The 17669-nt window shown below is 45.1% G+C and overlaps 1 protein-coding gene across 1 annotated transcript in view; it reads left to right on the top strand.

The window, feature by feature from the left end:
- LOC134932184 (uncharacterized) overlaps positions 1–17669 on the top strand; it is a 234945-nt gene that overhangs the window by 38741 nt on the left and 178535 nt on the right. Inside the window, exons 2-4 of the mRNA XM_063926365.1 lie at positions 245–549; positions 12419–12555; positions 15288–15606. Of these exons, the coding sequence (XP_063782435.1) occupies positions 361–549; positions 12419–12555; positions 15288–15606 (645 nt within the window). The 5' untranslated portion in view covers positions 245–360. The remainder of the gene's footprint in view (positions 1–244; positions 550–12418; positions 12556–15287; positions 15607–17669) is intronic.

Raw genomic sequence — 17669 nt, 5'->3', positions numbered from 1 at the left:
TCTCCATATTGTTGTTGTTTTTTTATTGTTGAGCCTGAACATAATAGACATTTAAGACTTCTCCTAGTCTACAAAACAAAGTATAACTCAACATATTCCCAGCAATTGTATCATCATTGCAAAATTACATGACTGTTCAATTGTGATATTTATGTATATATGGAGTCCCTTCCAGTTATGTATGTTTCAAAAAGCAATGAGTCATTAGTGAGATTTTTATATAATATTTTGCTTATCTTTACAGATCAGAGGTTTTACATCCCAAATTTATACACATTACCTGACCACAATGTATATAACTATACTTGTCTGAACATCACTGCATCTATACCACACTTCCTGGAACTTTGCACTTTATAAATGTCGTACCAGGTCTGCAATGGATATGTCAGTTTGCCCTCACGTTATGGCCTTAATGATGGCTATCAACAGCATGTGGATATTGGCAGGAGGTCTCCACGATGGTTCTCCAAAGATCTAGGGAGTAACAGGCATGGGCTGGAGTCAACAAGAGCATTCGGTCTGTCAGAGCTGGAGAGGAGCATTGAGGTTCGGATTTCTGTTTAGTATACTCAACATTTTAAAAACCTATTTTCTTTTAATTAGCTGTCTACAAAAGCATATAGAAAAAGCTTAATGACAATTTAAGGAATGGACTCATTATGTTTTTGATTAATCCTGTATTGTCTTGTCTGTGTGCCACTTATGTATACCTCCCAACATGACCCTCTCCAGAAGGGACAGAATGCTCTGCTCCTGGATTTCCCTCTTAATTTATGATTGCCAGCACCTTTGCTGAACACCTTTCTTATCCATTAACCTGTCCAACACAGGTGCCGGCAATCATAAATTAAGAGAAAAGTCTAGAAGCAGTGCATTCTGTCCCTCCTGGAGAGGGTAATGTTGGGAGGTATGCCATACCACCCAACATTACCCTCTCCAGGAGGGACAAAATATTCTGCTTCTGGACTTTTCTCCTAATTCATGATTGGCAGCACCTGTTGTGAACAGGTTAATGGATAAGAAAGGTGTTTCAGCACAGGTGATGGCAATCATAGAGTAAGAGGGAAGTCCAGAAGCAGAGCATTCTGTCCCTCCTGGAGAGGGTCATGTTGGGAGGTATGGGACGGGTATGCTTATATTGTTTATGATATATGTGTAAAAAACGTATACGTTCTCCACAAAATATAGTCCAATCCGATCATTGTGGTTCCAAAGCACAAAAACCTTTTTTTTTTCGCAAGTATAAGTAGCGCCATTTTCATACGCATGTGCACAGACAGTACTGCCCCAACCTTCTATACCAGAGGTTCTCAAACTCGGTCCTCGGGGGCCCACACAGTGCATGTTTTGCAGGTCTCCTCACAGAATCGCAAGTGAAATAATTAGCTCCACGTGTGGACCTTTTAAAATGTGTCAGTGAGTAATTAATACACCTGTGCACCTGCTGGGTTACCTGCAAAACATGCACTGTGTGGGCCCCCGAGGACCGAGTTTGAGAACCTCTGTTCTATACCATGGGTTTTCAACCTGTGGCCTTCCAGCTACTGTGAAACTACACATCCCAGCATGCCCTGCCACAGTTTTTCTATTAAGGTATGCTAAAACTGAGACAGGGCATGCTGGGATGTGTAGTTCCACAGCAGCTGGAGGGCCGCAGGTTGAAGACTCATGTTCTATACAGACTTTCTGACTTTCAGAGCCAGAGGTGTATAGTTTTATATTTGCACTTTTGTGCGAATTCGGTCGGCCGCCACCGCTATGATTCGCACCCGCAAAATCATCACAGCTAATGGGATCAACCCCATTGAAGGCAAACTTTTTTTTTCGGGCTGAACTGATATTCTTTAGAAAGCATTCTATTATTTTTACTACATTAGCTTGCCTGGACTAACATGTTTTGTTGTTTGCTTAGGTCTCTTTTTCTGTATCCTTACCTAACTCTCTGTACAGAGACTGTTCATTCCTTCCCATCACAAGCACCTGCTCTAGGGCCAGTTTCATCAGTAGCCAATTACAATACCTTTGCTTTAGGCCAGTGGTTCCCTAAGATTTTTGAATGACAGTGTCCTAGACCTAGAGTATAAACATTGGTTTTCATGCCTCTCCTAGGCCAAAAGTTTCTAATTGAGAAATTATGTAACAATTATGAAATAAGTAAATTGTTCATATACATCACCCTTAAGTTCAGAGTACAAGGTTGCGATTCTGTTTGTCCACATATTTTATAAATATCAGCCACCAGATATGGTTTTGCCAATCACACGGACCATAAATAATTTTATTTGATTCTGGACGACCAAACAGTAGCACCCCTGCAAGACTCTGCGGCAGAGCTGGATTAAGGGAGGGGCACAGGTGCTCAGTACCCCGGGCCCCCCTGTCCAAAGTGGCCCCAGGCTGTAGAATACATACTGGTCACCAGTGGATTATTATTTTTTTTGCTGGTGGGCCGGAGGAGAGTGTGCACCTGTTTCATCGTCACTGCCCCTGGTGACCTGTCAGTGGTAACTCTGATCGTGCAGCCGTACAATACGGGAGAATGTAATCCAGACAAGCGGCAGGGCTCCAGGGCTTTCACTCTCAGGTACTTGACTCTGGGTGGGCTGGGCTCGTGGACCCCTCCTCCTCAATTCTAGCTTTGCACTCCCACCACCCCAGCTAACCTGCAGCAACTGAGGACCTGCTGTACCCCTCGCAAGTACCCACTGGAGGTGACGACCAGAGTGACCTGGGGTCTGAACAGGCACGGTATCTCATTGTCTTGGAAATCTCATCCTTTCTCCTCCACACTCTCTATCTGCCGTTCGCAAACGGTCTCCCGCTACCCGCGAGCTGTTACGCTCTCACCTGCTGGAAGTCCATGTCTGGACGTTAACCTCTACTAAGGGGCACGATAGCTATATAATTGTGTCTCCACAGTGTATTCTGATATAACGTCCCTGCTTGGGCTCTGCTTACCCATTTTTGATACACTGACCCCCTCCAGTGGTCGCTGTTACCCACGGCTACGATATTTCTTCTTCGTCTTAGCTACCTATACAATCTGGCCCTGGTGTTCCTCGCGGCTGCGATGGTCTCTGGATGAATAATACCCCATGTCGGCCTGACCGCCCCATAACTCACCTGTGTCATTTCCCACTCTCTACCCCACCGCTCCTTCCCCCTCTCTATTGCAACTTTACTGGAGAAGATAGACCTCTCCCTTGCCTGCATTATGTCACAAAGGAACTAGAAGGCTCCCCAGGCCTCCACAAACTTCTTCGGCAGCAAGGTTAAGGGACCCCAGAACATGGTGCACTCCCTGGAGTCTCCTTCATCCCCACATTCTTCGGAGATGGGTATTGACCCTCAAATACAGGCAGTGATGTCTGGCCTTCTGGACGGTGTGCAAACAGCCTTTAAAATAGAACTGTCCAAAGCTGTTGCGGATTTCAAAACGGAGATTGCCTTGCTTGGAAATCGTACGGATGCTTTGGAGATGAAGACGGACGACTTATGTCGCTCGCAACAGCGTCTAGACCACGAGCTTTCGAGGCTCCATGCTGAAGTTGAAACCCTGAAGGAACGCCAAGAGGACCAAGAGAATCGATCCCGTCGTAATAACTTGCGCATACGTAATGTGGCGGAATCAGTCCAGAGCTCTACGTTGCCCTCCTTCTTGAAAGACCTTTTCCAGCATTTGGTCCCGGACTTGTTTGATGACGATTGCCTCTTTGATAGGGCACACAGGGCCTTGCGGGCTAAAACTTCAACATCACAGCCCCCTTGGGACATTATAGCCCGTCTCCATTATTACAGCTCGAAGGAAAAAATAATTGCTGCCTTCCGGGATTCCTCTGATATAGCCTTACGGGGCATGCAATTACAGATTTACCAGGACTTGGTGCCCTCGACCATTAAGAAACGATGGGACCTTCGCCAACACCAAATTCGATATCGCTGGGGATTCCCCTTTCAGTTGCAGCTTTCTTCTAATGGCACTAACCATGCATTCAAGGGCAGGAACTGCTTTGCAAGCTTGATCTTCCACCGGAATCATCGTCCTCTTCTGTCGACCCATCTGCTTTGCCGAAGTCTCAACGGCCCCGTCCACCTCAGCCGGACTGGACGAGAGTGTCTCGCCATAGGGGTGAAGATGATGCTCCCCCGTGATTGCCTGCCCTCTTTTCTTCTATAGGTTTCACTGTGCCATTGCATCAGTTTGCTGGAGGTCCCCCCTGGACTGGACTGGCCGTCCCTAGTTCTCTGGAACCCCTTTGTTTCTTTTTATATGTTGATTTGATATTTTGCTCTTAATGTTCTGTATTCAATGATAACAGTTTCTTTGAGTACTGCGGGTACTCCGCGGTGCTGGTTGACCTGGTCCCTGCTCCGTGGACCCCCTTAGTTTATTTCAGGCACTTTCTATGATAGTTCTTTAGATGTTCCACTTGTTATGTCTCCTATTGTACATATTGCCTTTATGTTTATGGTCACAAGATGACCGGTCGTTTTGCGGTTTGGTCCTATGATGCTTAACCTACAGTATGGACCACATGTTGTTGCTATATTATTCCCTTTGATGTTCCCCTTCCCTCTCCTTCCTTCCCGTTCCCCCCCCCCCACCCACTTTTTTTTTCTCCCCGTCCCTCCCTTCCTGACACAGGTTTTATCTTCGTGATGTATACTTTTTTTGGCCTAGGCCACTTTGTTCTCGGTCAGGCCGCACAGCCTGATATGGTTGTTCGTGCCACTACCACCATGCTCCCTGCTTTGATTACTTTATTGACTATATTTTTCCTTTGGCGGTACTGTTACAGGCCCCATCGCTACAGGGTTTCTGCTCGAATGGGCTTTCTCTCCTCTCTTCTTGCTCTTCTTTACTTTCCTTCTGTGGCCTTCTTTTCCTTCTTTTACCTTTTCTCCCCTTGTCCTTGTGGTGGGTTCTGGGTATCCATTCCACTTGTCCTTATTCTTTTATGGGTTGTCGGGACCCGGGAGGCCTTTGTTTTTGTACCCCCTTTTCTATGGCTCTCAATGAGATGTTGTTACTCAGGTCACCATGCCCCTAAAGATATTATCCGTTAATGTAAATGGCTTCAATTTCCCCAAAAAACGGACGGTGTTCCTGGGCGCCTATAGACGTGAGAAAGCTGACGTAGTTTTTCTTCAAAAAGCTCACCTTACGGGCTCCCACACTCCGTGGTAGGCAATTTACACAAACTTTCTTTGCTTCAGCGGATTGTAAAAAACGTGGGGTTGCAATTTTAATGAATCATCACATTCCATTTACACATAGTAAAACTGTGGCGGATCCAGATGGTCGGTACTTGATGGTTGTTGGTACCCTCCGTTCTGAAGTCCTGACACTTATGCTCCTAACCAGGATCAACCTCAGTTTTTCCACTCCCTTTTCCGTCACATTGGTAAGGTTGCACAAGGCCACATTGTATTGGGTGGGGACTTTAACACCATTCTTGACCCCATATTAGATAGGACTGGTCCCCCTCTTGCCTCTAGAGCTTCGCACACGCTTGCAGCCTCCCTCAAGTTTCACGACCTACGGGACTTGTGGCGTCTCTGCCACTCTGTAGCCAGAGACTATACCCACTATTCACCCCGGCATCGGCACTACACCCGGATCGATATGTTACACATTTCGTCCTCCATTGCCTCTAGAATTACTGACGCGGGAATAACCCCTTTCACTTGGACTGACCATTCTGGTGTTTATGTTCTCTTGGATCTATATCACTCCACACACGCTGTTCGCAAATGGCGATTTGATGAATCACTGCTGCTTAACCCGTCAGTCTCCACGGACATACAAATGGCGATAGAACAATATTTTACTGAAAATACCACGCCTGATGTCTCTTCTAGTATAATTTGGGAGGCTCATAAGGCCACCTTGAGGGGTCTCCTTATGGCACGGACCTCATCGCTCCGCAAAAAAGCGATGCAGGAGATACACTTGTTAGAATCTCGAATAGCTACCCTAACCACCCAGCATAACCTAAATTCCTGCCCTGCTTTACTTGCGCAAATCACTAATTTACAAGGCCAACTGAACGCGCTTTTGTCCCGTCGTGCGGCTCTCATTTTGCGAAAGTTAAATCAGAAATTCTACGACAAGGCGAACAAATCAGATTCCCTGTTGGCGAATAAATTGCGATGTAAACGGGCGAATGGCGCAATTGACAAATTGCATTCCCGAACTCTGGGTGAACTTACTTACGACCCTAAACAAATGGTTGAAGAATTTAAGGACTACTATAGCTCTCTTTATAACCTGACGACCCCGACGCATTCCCCTTCCTTCGATCCGGAGAGGTTACATTCCTATCTGTCCTCGACCCCTCTGCCAGGCATCTCTGCAGCTCAATTAGACACACTGAATCATGATATCTCAGTGGAAGAGACGTTAACAGCCATGAAATCCATGCGGTCCTCAGCCGCCCCGGCCCTGACGGTTTCACGGCACACTATTATAAACACTTTGCCAAAGTATTAGCCCCTCACCTTACCGCCCTCTTTAACCAGATTTTGGGGGGCGCATCCTTTGCTCCGGCAACTACTCAAGCTGATATTGTGGTGAACCCTAAGCCTGACAGAGACCCCACCCAGTGCGGTAATTATAGACCCATTTCACTGCTCAATGTCGATTTGAAAATGTATCCTAAAATTCTAGCTTTGAGATTGGCCCCTCTCCTCTCTGTACTGGTACATCCTGATCAGGTTGGATTTATTCCAGGCCGACAGGCCTCTGATAACACCAGAAGGGCCATTTATATTATCCACTCTATCCAGCAACAAAAGTCCTCTTCCCTGTTACTAGCCCTGGACGCGGAGAAGGCATTTGATCGCATTTCGTGGCCTTTCGCTTTCTCTGTTCTCCAACGCATGGGCTTTTCTGGAAAGTTTTATGATGGTGTCTCGGCATTGTATTGCAACTCCTCGGTGCGGGTCTCTGTCATTGGGGTCACATCTTCATGTTTTCAGATATCTAATGGTACCAGACAAGGGTGTCCGCTCTCGCCCTTGATTTTTGCCCACGTTATGGAGCCTTTAGCAGCCAGGATGATATACGCTGCTGCTATATGTCCACTGCTGCAGTAAAACAATTATAACAACAACCTGTTTTTCTGCATCAGACCAGTGGTAGTGTCCTGTGTCATCAGTCATTCCAGTCATTCCTGTGCCGCATATTGTCTCATATAACTCCCCAAAAATAATGGAGAACAAAAATTTTGAGGAGAAAATAGGGAAAGATCAAGAAGAACCACTTCCTCCTAGTGCTGAAGCTGCTGCCACTAGCCATGACATAGACGATGAAATGCCATCAACGTCGTTTGCCAAGGCCGATGCCCAATGTGATAGTAGAGGTCGTGTAAAATCCAAAAAGCAAAAGTTCAGTAAAAAGAACCAAAAAAAGAAATTAAAATCATCTGAGGAGAAACGTAAACTTGCCAATATGCCATTTACGACACGGAGTGGCAAGGAACGGCTGAGGCCCTGGCCTATGTTCATGGCTAGTGATTCAGCTTCACATTACAATGGAAGCTCCCATCCTCCCGCTAAAAAAATTAAGAGTTAAACTGGAAAGAGCACAGAAAAGAACTGTGCGCCCTGAGATGGTATCACAAATCCCCAAGGAGGGTCCAAGTGTGTCGGCGGTTGCAATGCCTGACCTTCCCAACACTGGACAGGAAGAGTTGGCTCATTCCACCAATTGCACGCCCCCTGCAAGTGCTGGAAGGAGCACCCACAGTCCAGTTCCTGATATTCAAATCGAAGATGTCACTGTTGAAGTACACCAGGATGAGGATATGGGTGTTGCTGGCGCTGAGGAGGAAGTTGACGATGAGGATTCTGATGGTGATGTGGTTTGTTTAAGTCAGGCATAGGGGGAGACACCTGTTGTCTTTGGGACGAAGAAGCCTATTGTGATGCCTGGGCAAACTACCAAAAAAGCCACCTCTGCAGTGTGGAATTAATTTTCCACAAATCCAGACAACAGGTGTCAAGCCATCTGTTGCCTCTGTCAATCTGTAATAAGTAGGGGTAAGGACATAAACCATCTAGGAACATCCCCCCTTATACGTCACCTGCTGCGCATTCATCAGAAGTCAGTGTGAAGTTGTGAAACTTTGGGTAAGAGCGTAAGCAGTCCACTGACACCTAAATCCCTTCTTCCTCCTGTACCCAAGCTCCTGCAAGCCACACCACCAACTCCCTCAACGGCAGCTTCCTCCTCAGTCAGGAACGTCCATAGTCCTGCAGGTCATGTCACTGTCAAGACTGAGGAGTCCTCTCCTAACCAGGATTCCTCCGTAGGATCCTTGAGTGTTATGTCTGCTGTTGTTGCTGCCGCTTCTGTTGTTGCTGCTGGGAGTTGATCGTCATCCCAGAGGGGAAGTCAGAAGACCACTTGTACTACTTCCAGTAAGCAATTGACTGTCCAACAGTCCTTTGTGAGGAAGATGAAATATGACAGCAGTCATCCTTTTGCAAAGGGGATAACTGAGGCCTTGACAGCTATGTTGGTGTTAGAGGTGCGTCAGTTATCCACCATTAGTTCAGTGGCACTTAGAGATTTGATGGAGATAGTGTGTCCACAGTATCAAATCCCATCTAGGTTCCACTTCTCTAGGCAGGCAATACCGAGAATGTACACAGACATCAGAAAAAGAGTCGCCAGTGTCCTACAAAATGCGGTTGTATCCAGTGTCCACTTAACCACGGACATGTGGACAAGTAGAACAGGGCAGACTAAGGACTATATGACTGTAACAGACCACTGGGTAGATGTATGGCCTCCCGCAGCGGCACCAGTAGCAGCATCTTGCAAACGCCAACTCGTTACTAGGCAGGCTACACTATGTATCACCGCTTTCCGTAAGAGGCACACAGCTGACAACCTTTTACGGGAACTGAGGAACATCATCACAGAATGGCTTACCCCAATTGGACTCTCCTGGGGATTTGTGATATCGGACAACGTCATCAATATTATGCGTGCATTGGGCAAATTCCAGCATGTCCCATGTTTTGCACATACAATAAATTTTTTTTCTAAATGAGAGGGGTGTGCAGGAGATGCTGTCGGTTGGCCGGAAAATTGCGGCCCACTTTCGGCATTCTGCCACTGCGTGCCGAAGACTGGAGCGCCAGCAAACACTCCTGAACCTGCCCCGCCATCAACTGAAGCAAGAGGTGGTAACGAGGTGGAATTTAAAACTCTATATGCTTCAGAGGATGGAGAAGCAGCAAAAGGCCATTCAAGCCTATACATCCACCTATGATATAGGCAAAGGAGGGGTAATGCACCTGACTCAAGCACAGTGGAGAATGATTTCCGTTGTGTGCAAGGTTCTCTAACCCTTCGAACTTGCCACATGTGAAGTCAGTTCAGACACTGCCAAATTGAGTCAGGTCATTCCCCTCATCAGGCTTTTGCAGAAGCAGCTGGATAAATTGAAGGAGGAGCTAAGACGGAGCGATTCCACAAAGTATGTGGGACTTGTGGATGGAGTCCTTCATTCGCTTTGCCAGGATTCAAGGGTGGTCAATCTGTTGACATCAGAGCACTACATTTTGGCCACCGTGCTCGATCCTAGGTTTAAAGCCTATGTTGTATCTCTCTTTCCAGCAGACACAAGTGTGCAGAGGTGCAAAGACCTGCTGGTTAGTAAATTGTCAACTCAAGCGGAACGTGACCCGTCAACAGCTCCTCCTTCAATTTCTCCTGCCACTGGGGCTGCAAGGAAAAGGATAACATTTCCTAGCCCACCCGCTGGCGGTGATGCAGGACAGTCAGGAGTGAAAGCTGACATCTGGTCCAGACTGAAGGACCTGCCAACGATTACTGACATGTCTACTGCCACTGCATATGATTCTGTCACCATTGAAATAATGGTGGAGGATTATATGAGTGACAGCATCCAAGTAGGCATGCCAGACAGTCCGTACGTATACTGGCAGGAAAAAGAGGCAATTTGGAGGCCTTTGCACAAACTCACAAACTGGCTTTATTTTACCTAAGTTGCCCCCCCTCCAGTATGTACTCCGAAAGAGTGTTTAGTGCAGCAGGTAACCTTGTCAGTGATTGTGGCGTAGGAGGTTACTTCCACTAAATGTGGAGAAGATGATGTTCATCAAAATGAATTATAAAGTTCTCCGGGAAGACATTTACCAGCAATTGCCTCCAGAAAGTACACAGAGACCTGTGATGGTGGATTCCAGTGGGGACGAATTAATACTCAGTGAGGAGGATGTACACGTTAAAAGGGGTGAGGAATCGGAGGATGATGATGAGGAGGGCATCTTGCTTCTGTAGGGCCAGTTTGTGCAAGGAGAGATTGATTGCTTCTTTTTTGGTGGGGGCCCAAACAAACCAGTCATTTCAGCCACAGTCGTGTGGCAGACCCTGTCGCTGAAATGATTGGTTTGTTAAAGTGTGCATGTCCTGTTTATACAACATAAGGGTGGATGGGAGGGCCCAAGGACAATTCCATCTTCCAACTATTTTTCTTCTTTGCATCATGTGCTGTTTGGGGACTAGTTTTTTTAAGTGCCATCCTGTCTGTAACTGCAGTGCCACTCTTAGATGGGCTAGGTGTTTGTGCCGCACACTAGTGTTGCTTAGCTTAGTCATCAAGCTACCTAGTTGCACCTCTTTTTCTTCTTTGCATCATGTGCTGTTTGGGGACTAGTTTTTGAATAGTGCCATCTTGTCTGCAACTGCAGTGCCACTCCTAGATGGGCCAGGTGTTTGTGCCGCACACTTGTGTCGCTTAGCTTAGTCATACAGCCACCTCGGTGCAACTTTTAGGCCTAAAAACAATACTGTGAGGTGTGAGGTATTCAGAATAGACTGTAAATGAGTGGAAATGATTGTTATTGAGGTTAATAATACTGTAGGAGCAAAATTACCCCCAAATTCTGTGATTTTTAAAAAAAATGTTTTTATTTATTATCCAGATCCAAAACCAAAACTCGAAAGGGTGGTTTTGGCAAAACCAAGCCAAAACCAAAACATGAAAATGGAATTAGAACCAAAACCAAAACACAAAACACGAAAAGTGCCCGTCGCACATCTCTAATTTTGTATCGCTTTCAGACACAAGCCTGGCCTTTGACACAGCTTTTAGGTGGCTTTCGGAACACAGGTTGGATCCCTGTCCCAGCTCAGTACCCCCTTTCACACAAGAGATTAAATTCCTGGGGCAAGCATTTGGACTTGCGAATATGCTCAGGCAAGCTGGCTTAACACGGATCCTTTCTCTGTGTGAATGGGTCAACCCAGGTCCAAAGTTCCGGGGTCCTTGACCCTGGTAGCGACTGTGTGCATTGCCTATCCAGGGCCCCACCTCTGTAGCCAGAAGCATACTGTGTGAGTGGCGAGAGCAGTGCTAGAGTTCACTGAAGAGCTCTGGGGAAATGGCGTGGCGGCCATTTTCCTGGTTTTGCGTAATAGGGAAATCGCAGATAAAATGGCCACCATGCCATTTTCCTGGTGATTCTGTAGTGCTGCCACTGCTGACACTGGACTCCAGAGAGGTAAGTACTAAATAAATAGGTGCAGCGTGTGCAGTGTGGGCCCTACTGCACCCAGGGGCCCATGTGCGCCACACACACTACACCCGTTATAGATGTGCCAGTGGGGTGGACCCTTTCCCACAGAGAAAAGTCAAAATCTCTGTGTGAAAAGGGTATCATTTAAGTATACATGTACTATATAACAACAACTACAACTACTACTACTACTACTACTACACTATTATCTTTAATTTATAAGCACTAGCATATTACGCAGTACTGTACAATGATAGGACCATGACATCGGCAAACAACATACAATAATGTGAAACAGGATATAAAGATGGCACTACTCAAATAAGCTTAAAGTTTAATAGATGTGGGGAACACAATCAAGGTACGTAACAGTGGAATAACAGTTGTGCAGGTGGAATGAGGAGAAACAACAACATATGAACCATTCACTGTGGAAATCTTAAAATAGCTAAATGTATCTTACATGCTTATATATAAAACCTGCAAATATCAAGCTTTAAAATTAAAATAATGACATCATGAAAATTTCCGTTACGCCAATGCATAATTATAATAGGTAATGAATAAGTAGCATGTATCCTATCGTATCTATGCTGCTTCATTTACGTGTGTAGAAGGATGCTGAATGTGTTTTTACTAATTTTCTGATTAACAGAAAGGAAAAATTAAATAAAGTATAATAAAATAAATAATAAAATAAAGGTTAATAATAATAAAATAATAACAGTTTTAATTTAAGACTAACATCCCTCCAAGTAAGGTTTTTTTTATGATACTGTTAGTAAGGATTAATTGGCTTCAAGTTGTATTGTCTTTGAATATGCTTTTGTAACGTAATTTTTGTTTTGATTCCTATAAGGCTGCTGGGCACTTTGAGTCAGATAACTGGATAGGACAGGGGAGAGATTACAGCCGTAGAACTATGAGTCCACGATTAACAGACAGAGCCAGGTCTGTGAGTCCTCTGCGAGGCATCCACTCCCTGGAATGCAGCAGGTACAGTTTGATGTGGTATTTTAGTGCACTGCTGAACAAAGAGACAGAATATAATTAAGATCCAATGAATCTCAAAAGTAAAAGCATTTTGTTAACCTTGTCGACTTGCTACTGTTCACTTTCTAAAAGATAAGGCATTATGATACAGTAGTCTTAAGGGGGGTACACACGGAGAGATCACTGCTTAAATTCTAAGCAATCTTACTAGATTGCTAGATGTTAAGCACGGGTGTGGATCATCAAATCGACAGTATCTAGGTCGACAATGTTTAGTTCGACAGTCACTAGGTCGACAGGGATGGAAGGTCGACAGAGTTTCTAGGTCGACGTGTGCTAGGTCGACAAGTCAAAAGGTCGACATGAGGTTTTTTGGGGGTTTTTGGTGTCGTTTTCTTCATAGAGTGACCGGGAACCCCAATTAGTGCACCGTGTCCCCTTGCATGGTTCGCTTTGCTCGCCATGCTTCGGGCAAGGTGCCTCGCTCCGCTGACGCTTCGCTCGGATTACCGTTCCAATCGTAGTAAACGTGGATCGTTAAGTATGAAAAAGTTTAAAAAATGAAAAATATGTGAAAAACTCATGTCGACCTTTCGACCTAGCACATGTTGACCTAGAAACCCTGTGGACCTTCCATCCCTGTCGACCTAGTGACTGTTGACCTATAGTGGTCGACCTAAACATTGTCGACCTAGACAGTGTCGATCTTCAGACCGTATCCCGTTAAGCACTGATCTCCCCGTGTGTATGCCCCACAGCGATAGCGATGTGCGTCCCCGCGTGACGCTATCAACGGTGCTTGATTGGCCTGCATCCAGGCTCAAGCTAGCACATCACTCATTTCACCGCAAGGTGAAAGGAGCGCGCCCCCCCTCCCCATCCTCGTCCGTCCATCCCCCTCGCTCAGCACACATCACGCTGTGCTGAGCGGGGGGAGAGATGTGTGCTGAGTGGTCTGTGATAGATCGCTCAGCACACATCTCTCCCATCAGTACTGGCCTTTACAGGCAATCCTTTATTTATACTGGGGCAAATGGCAAATACAATGACATGGTAGCTGTACTACAGCTTCTAGAACAGACAAGTGGTGGTGATGTCCATAGCAACCAATAAGATTCTATCATTTTCTAGAATGCAATAGAGAAATGGTAGCCTTGAAGAGTGATAAAGTGGAAAGCGATAAAGTACCAGCCAATTAGCTCCTAACTGCCATGTTACAGGCTGCATTTGAAAAATGACAGTTAAGAGCTGATTGTCTGGCAGTTCATTCGTTCCACTTTATTGCTCTCCAAGGCTTAAGGTGTGTACACACGGTAAGAACTTTTCTTCCGATTCTGACTATATAGTCAGAATCGGAAGAAAAGATAGTGCAGATCGCAAGGTGATAGTCACCTTGCGATCACGATCCGATGCCGATGCGCGACCCCGCGCGGTCGGCATCGGCCGAAAAAATAGGCTGTGCAGGCAAGTCAATCCTGACTATCTCTATAGAAGAGATAGTCAGGATTGACACTTAGCCAAAATCGCACAGAACCAGGATCGCAAGCACACTCATTATGTGCTTGCGATACTGGCTAAGTGCCGACCCGGCCCCCCGTCGCATAGTGAGAATCGGATAAGTCCGAATCTCACCGTGTGTACACGGCCTTAGTATGTATGCCCCTTTGTTTGTTTTGGAAGCTGTAGTAAATCTACCCTGTTTAAGATTGTCTGAGACATATCAAATATAGTCTCCCTTATAGCTGCAATAAAATGCTTCTGCGGAACCACAAACTACTTTCTCCACTGGCCAAGACATAGCTACCAGTGGCCACCAGCAAGGGCTGCAGCCCCTGGGCTTTTGCGCCATCTGCACAGTGTACTGTGTGGTTTCAACATTAAAGCTTGTGCGCTCAACAGCCTCTTTCATAGCCTGTTCTTGAATTAATACTGGAGTATGCCTACATATAATACAAGTATAAAAAATATAGCATAACATTATATAAGAAATTTAATTGATAAGTGGTTGATAAGGTCTGTGGGACTGATTCTTATATGGTTGGTATTGCACAGCCACAAGGAGACATTTATACGAAATAGATGGCTCAGGCTAGCATCTGCAATCTAAGCGCTGCGTCCAATCCATCACCATTGCAACCATCAGTTGCGGCAGTCGCATCCTGCGTCCGGTCTCCGTGATCCGAATCTTACCCAGACTGGCCATCGGAACTTCTCTGCTGGGTCCAGGAAGTTTTCGTCTGATAATGCACCCTGGACTCAGCACATCTACACATCTTTTCTAGAGCAGTCCTGGTAACTGCCCCCCTCCCAAACGCAACAGCATGTCAATCATGCTGCAGCTAATGGGGGACTGTGAGCGATCACGCAGGACTCATTCTGCAACTGCGCAGAGAGTGTCCTGCGCATGCACAGCTCCCCATACATGGGATTGTCCGTAAACCTGATTGTTATTGTCTCTTCACATACAACAGTTTTATTCTGGCCAATAAGACCAATCTTTCTTTCATGTAAATATTCCACATATGCACAGTAAAAATGAATATTTATGATATCACCCCCATTAAACTATATGCAGCAATCTGTTTCACTGTAGGTGACAGAAAAAGGACGTAAAAGTAGCCTTTAAATAATTTTAATGATAGTATTTAGGATTTATTGGTCATTAAATGAATAGCTAAAAAAACTTTTTGATTTTCTTTGTGCATCTCATAATGTTTCTTTGCCTGTAATTACAGCAAACTACCTGTCGGTACAGACTATGTTAGAAATCTTTCCAGCCCTCCTGTCTCAAGGAGAAATTCCCTGTCTCGTCTCTCCACCTGGTCTCCAGAGGAATCTGGCTTTGAGGTGGCACTGAGCCGCAAGGGGTGGAGTGGATCAGAAATGGACCTTAGGACATCTCTGACAGAAAGTGCCCAGAAACGTTCAGATCTTGTACAACGCCTGAGAGAGGCTCAGGGGAACTTGGAGGGGCAATCTGAGGCGCTCAGAAAGCGAGACAAAGAACTGGAACTAAGCAGAGCTAAAATAGAGTTACTGGCGCTAAAGCAGAAAGTAAGATGCCCAATCTTTTTCTTTAAGACAGAGTTTTAAAGTGCAATTATCTGGGTACTATTAACACAGGCACTTTTCCAGAACTAAAAGCCGTCGCTTTCATAGGCATTTACTCAGGTAGGTTGAAATGAAAAATGTCTTCGTCCCCCATCACAAAGGAGTTGCTAACCCAAAAAAATCCTATTACACAGCAGAGAATATTTCCCCCTTCACTTCAACATGTTACCACAGAAGAGAGCGTTTTAAACTTGCGTCTCCTACTTGGTAAAGTGCTACTGTGCAAAACACCATTATCACCCTTAAGTATACTTGCATACATTCCTGGATCCCGCCCATTTCCCCAGTTAAGTGAGCAGGACTGGGGTGCAGCCCCCACTTTGTGATACTTTAATTCCCAAAATTTTGCAGCAGCGGAGGGGGTCACGATGACATAAATCACATCTCCATGCCCCCTGAACCTGCCCTTCTGGTATCATATAAAACAGGGGTAAGTAAGCTCAAGCTTGTTAGGTTCCCGAGGACTAGGAGCCAGTCTCAAGATCCATATTTCCAGTTCAGTTTTGAATATTGTACAAAAAAAAATATATATATATAACCTTGCACCTGTCTTTAATAAGAACTATAGCTTTGTTATTTTGGTTATAAACATATCTGTTTGATTCTCATCTTATATCTAATATTACCTGCTTAATAATCTGTCACAGACCTGAATATGTATTCAATATCGAAGCCTAGTAGAAGATCTAGAAACCTCTTCAGTGGGTATTATTATAGCAGACCAGGGGTGGTACTACCATTAGGTGAGCAGAGACCCTAAAAATTAGTGACCTCTTTTAGTGTTTCATTTCTTCTGGCATCTCTTCATGAACCGTTGTCCATACTATGGATATAAATTAAACATCCTCCTCCTCATTGGCTAACAAAAGGGGGGAGAGAGAGAGTGTCCTTATTAATAGAGTTAAACTGAGCACATTCTTCATGTTTCTTACCTGTAGGGATGCTACAGGCTGCTGCTGCTCCTCCATGGCATTGATATTCTGGGAGCGTGGCGCTGAGCTGTAGTGTCAGTGGTCAGAGGTGGGGCTGCAGTACAGTCCACAATTCAAATAGGGGATCCACACCAACTACCACTCCAAACGCTTCCAAACAGATCAGGCTGTGACTCACTGGCAGTAGATGTGACCCCTCTATTTGAATTTTGGACTGTGCTGCAGCCCCACCCCTGGAGCCGCCAATGGTAGGAATTAACAGCCCAGTGATCAGATCTGAATTAGCCCCCATATCCATTTCACCAAACAACTATAGAAGGGTTTCCAAATGTAGACGACTCTATAACAAGCCTATGGGGACATTTACTAAGCAGTGATAAGAGCAGAGAAGTGAGCCAGTGGAGAGGTTGCCCCATCAACCAATCAGCACTGAAGTAACATCTATAATTTGCATACTATAGAATTATACAGAGCTGCTGATTGGTTGATGGGGCAACTTCTCCACTGGCTCACTTCTCCGCTCTTATCACTGCTTTGTAAATGTCCCCCTATGTGTCTAGCAATTGAGTTACTAGCGCTCAAACTTTTTTCGTTGTTTTTTTACTTTTTAAAACATTTTTTATCTCACTAGTTTTGAACTAAACTTCCAGCTATAGATTCAGAAAACTGGGTCATTTATGAGTCAATTTGTATTTAATAGATTTGGTGAGTAGGAAATCACCCTACAAATCAATTAAAAAATAAACGGCTATTTTGTTTCCCTATTTCTGCACTTTGACCTTTTGTAGATGACAAGTTACACTGCTCATGATCAGTGATCTCCTTCGCGTGGAAGGCACGAGAGACAGTCAGATAGTGATACTGTACGAGTGTGTGGCACTAGCTGAACAGCTCTGTCTCTCTTTGCTGGAGCTGGAGTTTAATGTGTCCCAAAATTAGGGAAGTAACAACATTTAAGGCATTCAAAGCATAATGTTTTTCTTAAGACCAAAAAAAAAAATCAAAGGTATTTACTGTAAACAAAAAAAATAAAATATACCTAATGATTACAGCACAAGATACTCTCTAGTTGTT

Source organism: Pseudophryne corroboree, chromosome 6 (assembly GCF_028390025.1).
Source record: "Pseudophryne corroboree isolate aPseCor3 chromosome 6, aPseCor3.hap2, whole genome shotgun sequence".
Lineage (NCBI taxonomy): Eukaryota > Metazoa > Chordata > Amphibia > Anura > Myobatrachidae > Pseudophryne > Pseudophryne corroboree.
Note: the sequence above shows the minus strand (reverse complement) of the source record. Positions and strands in the feature narration are given on the sequence as shown.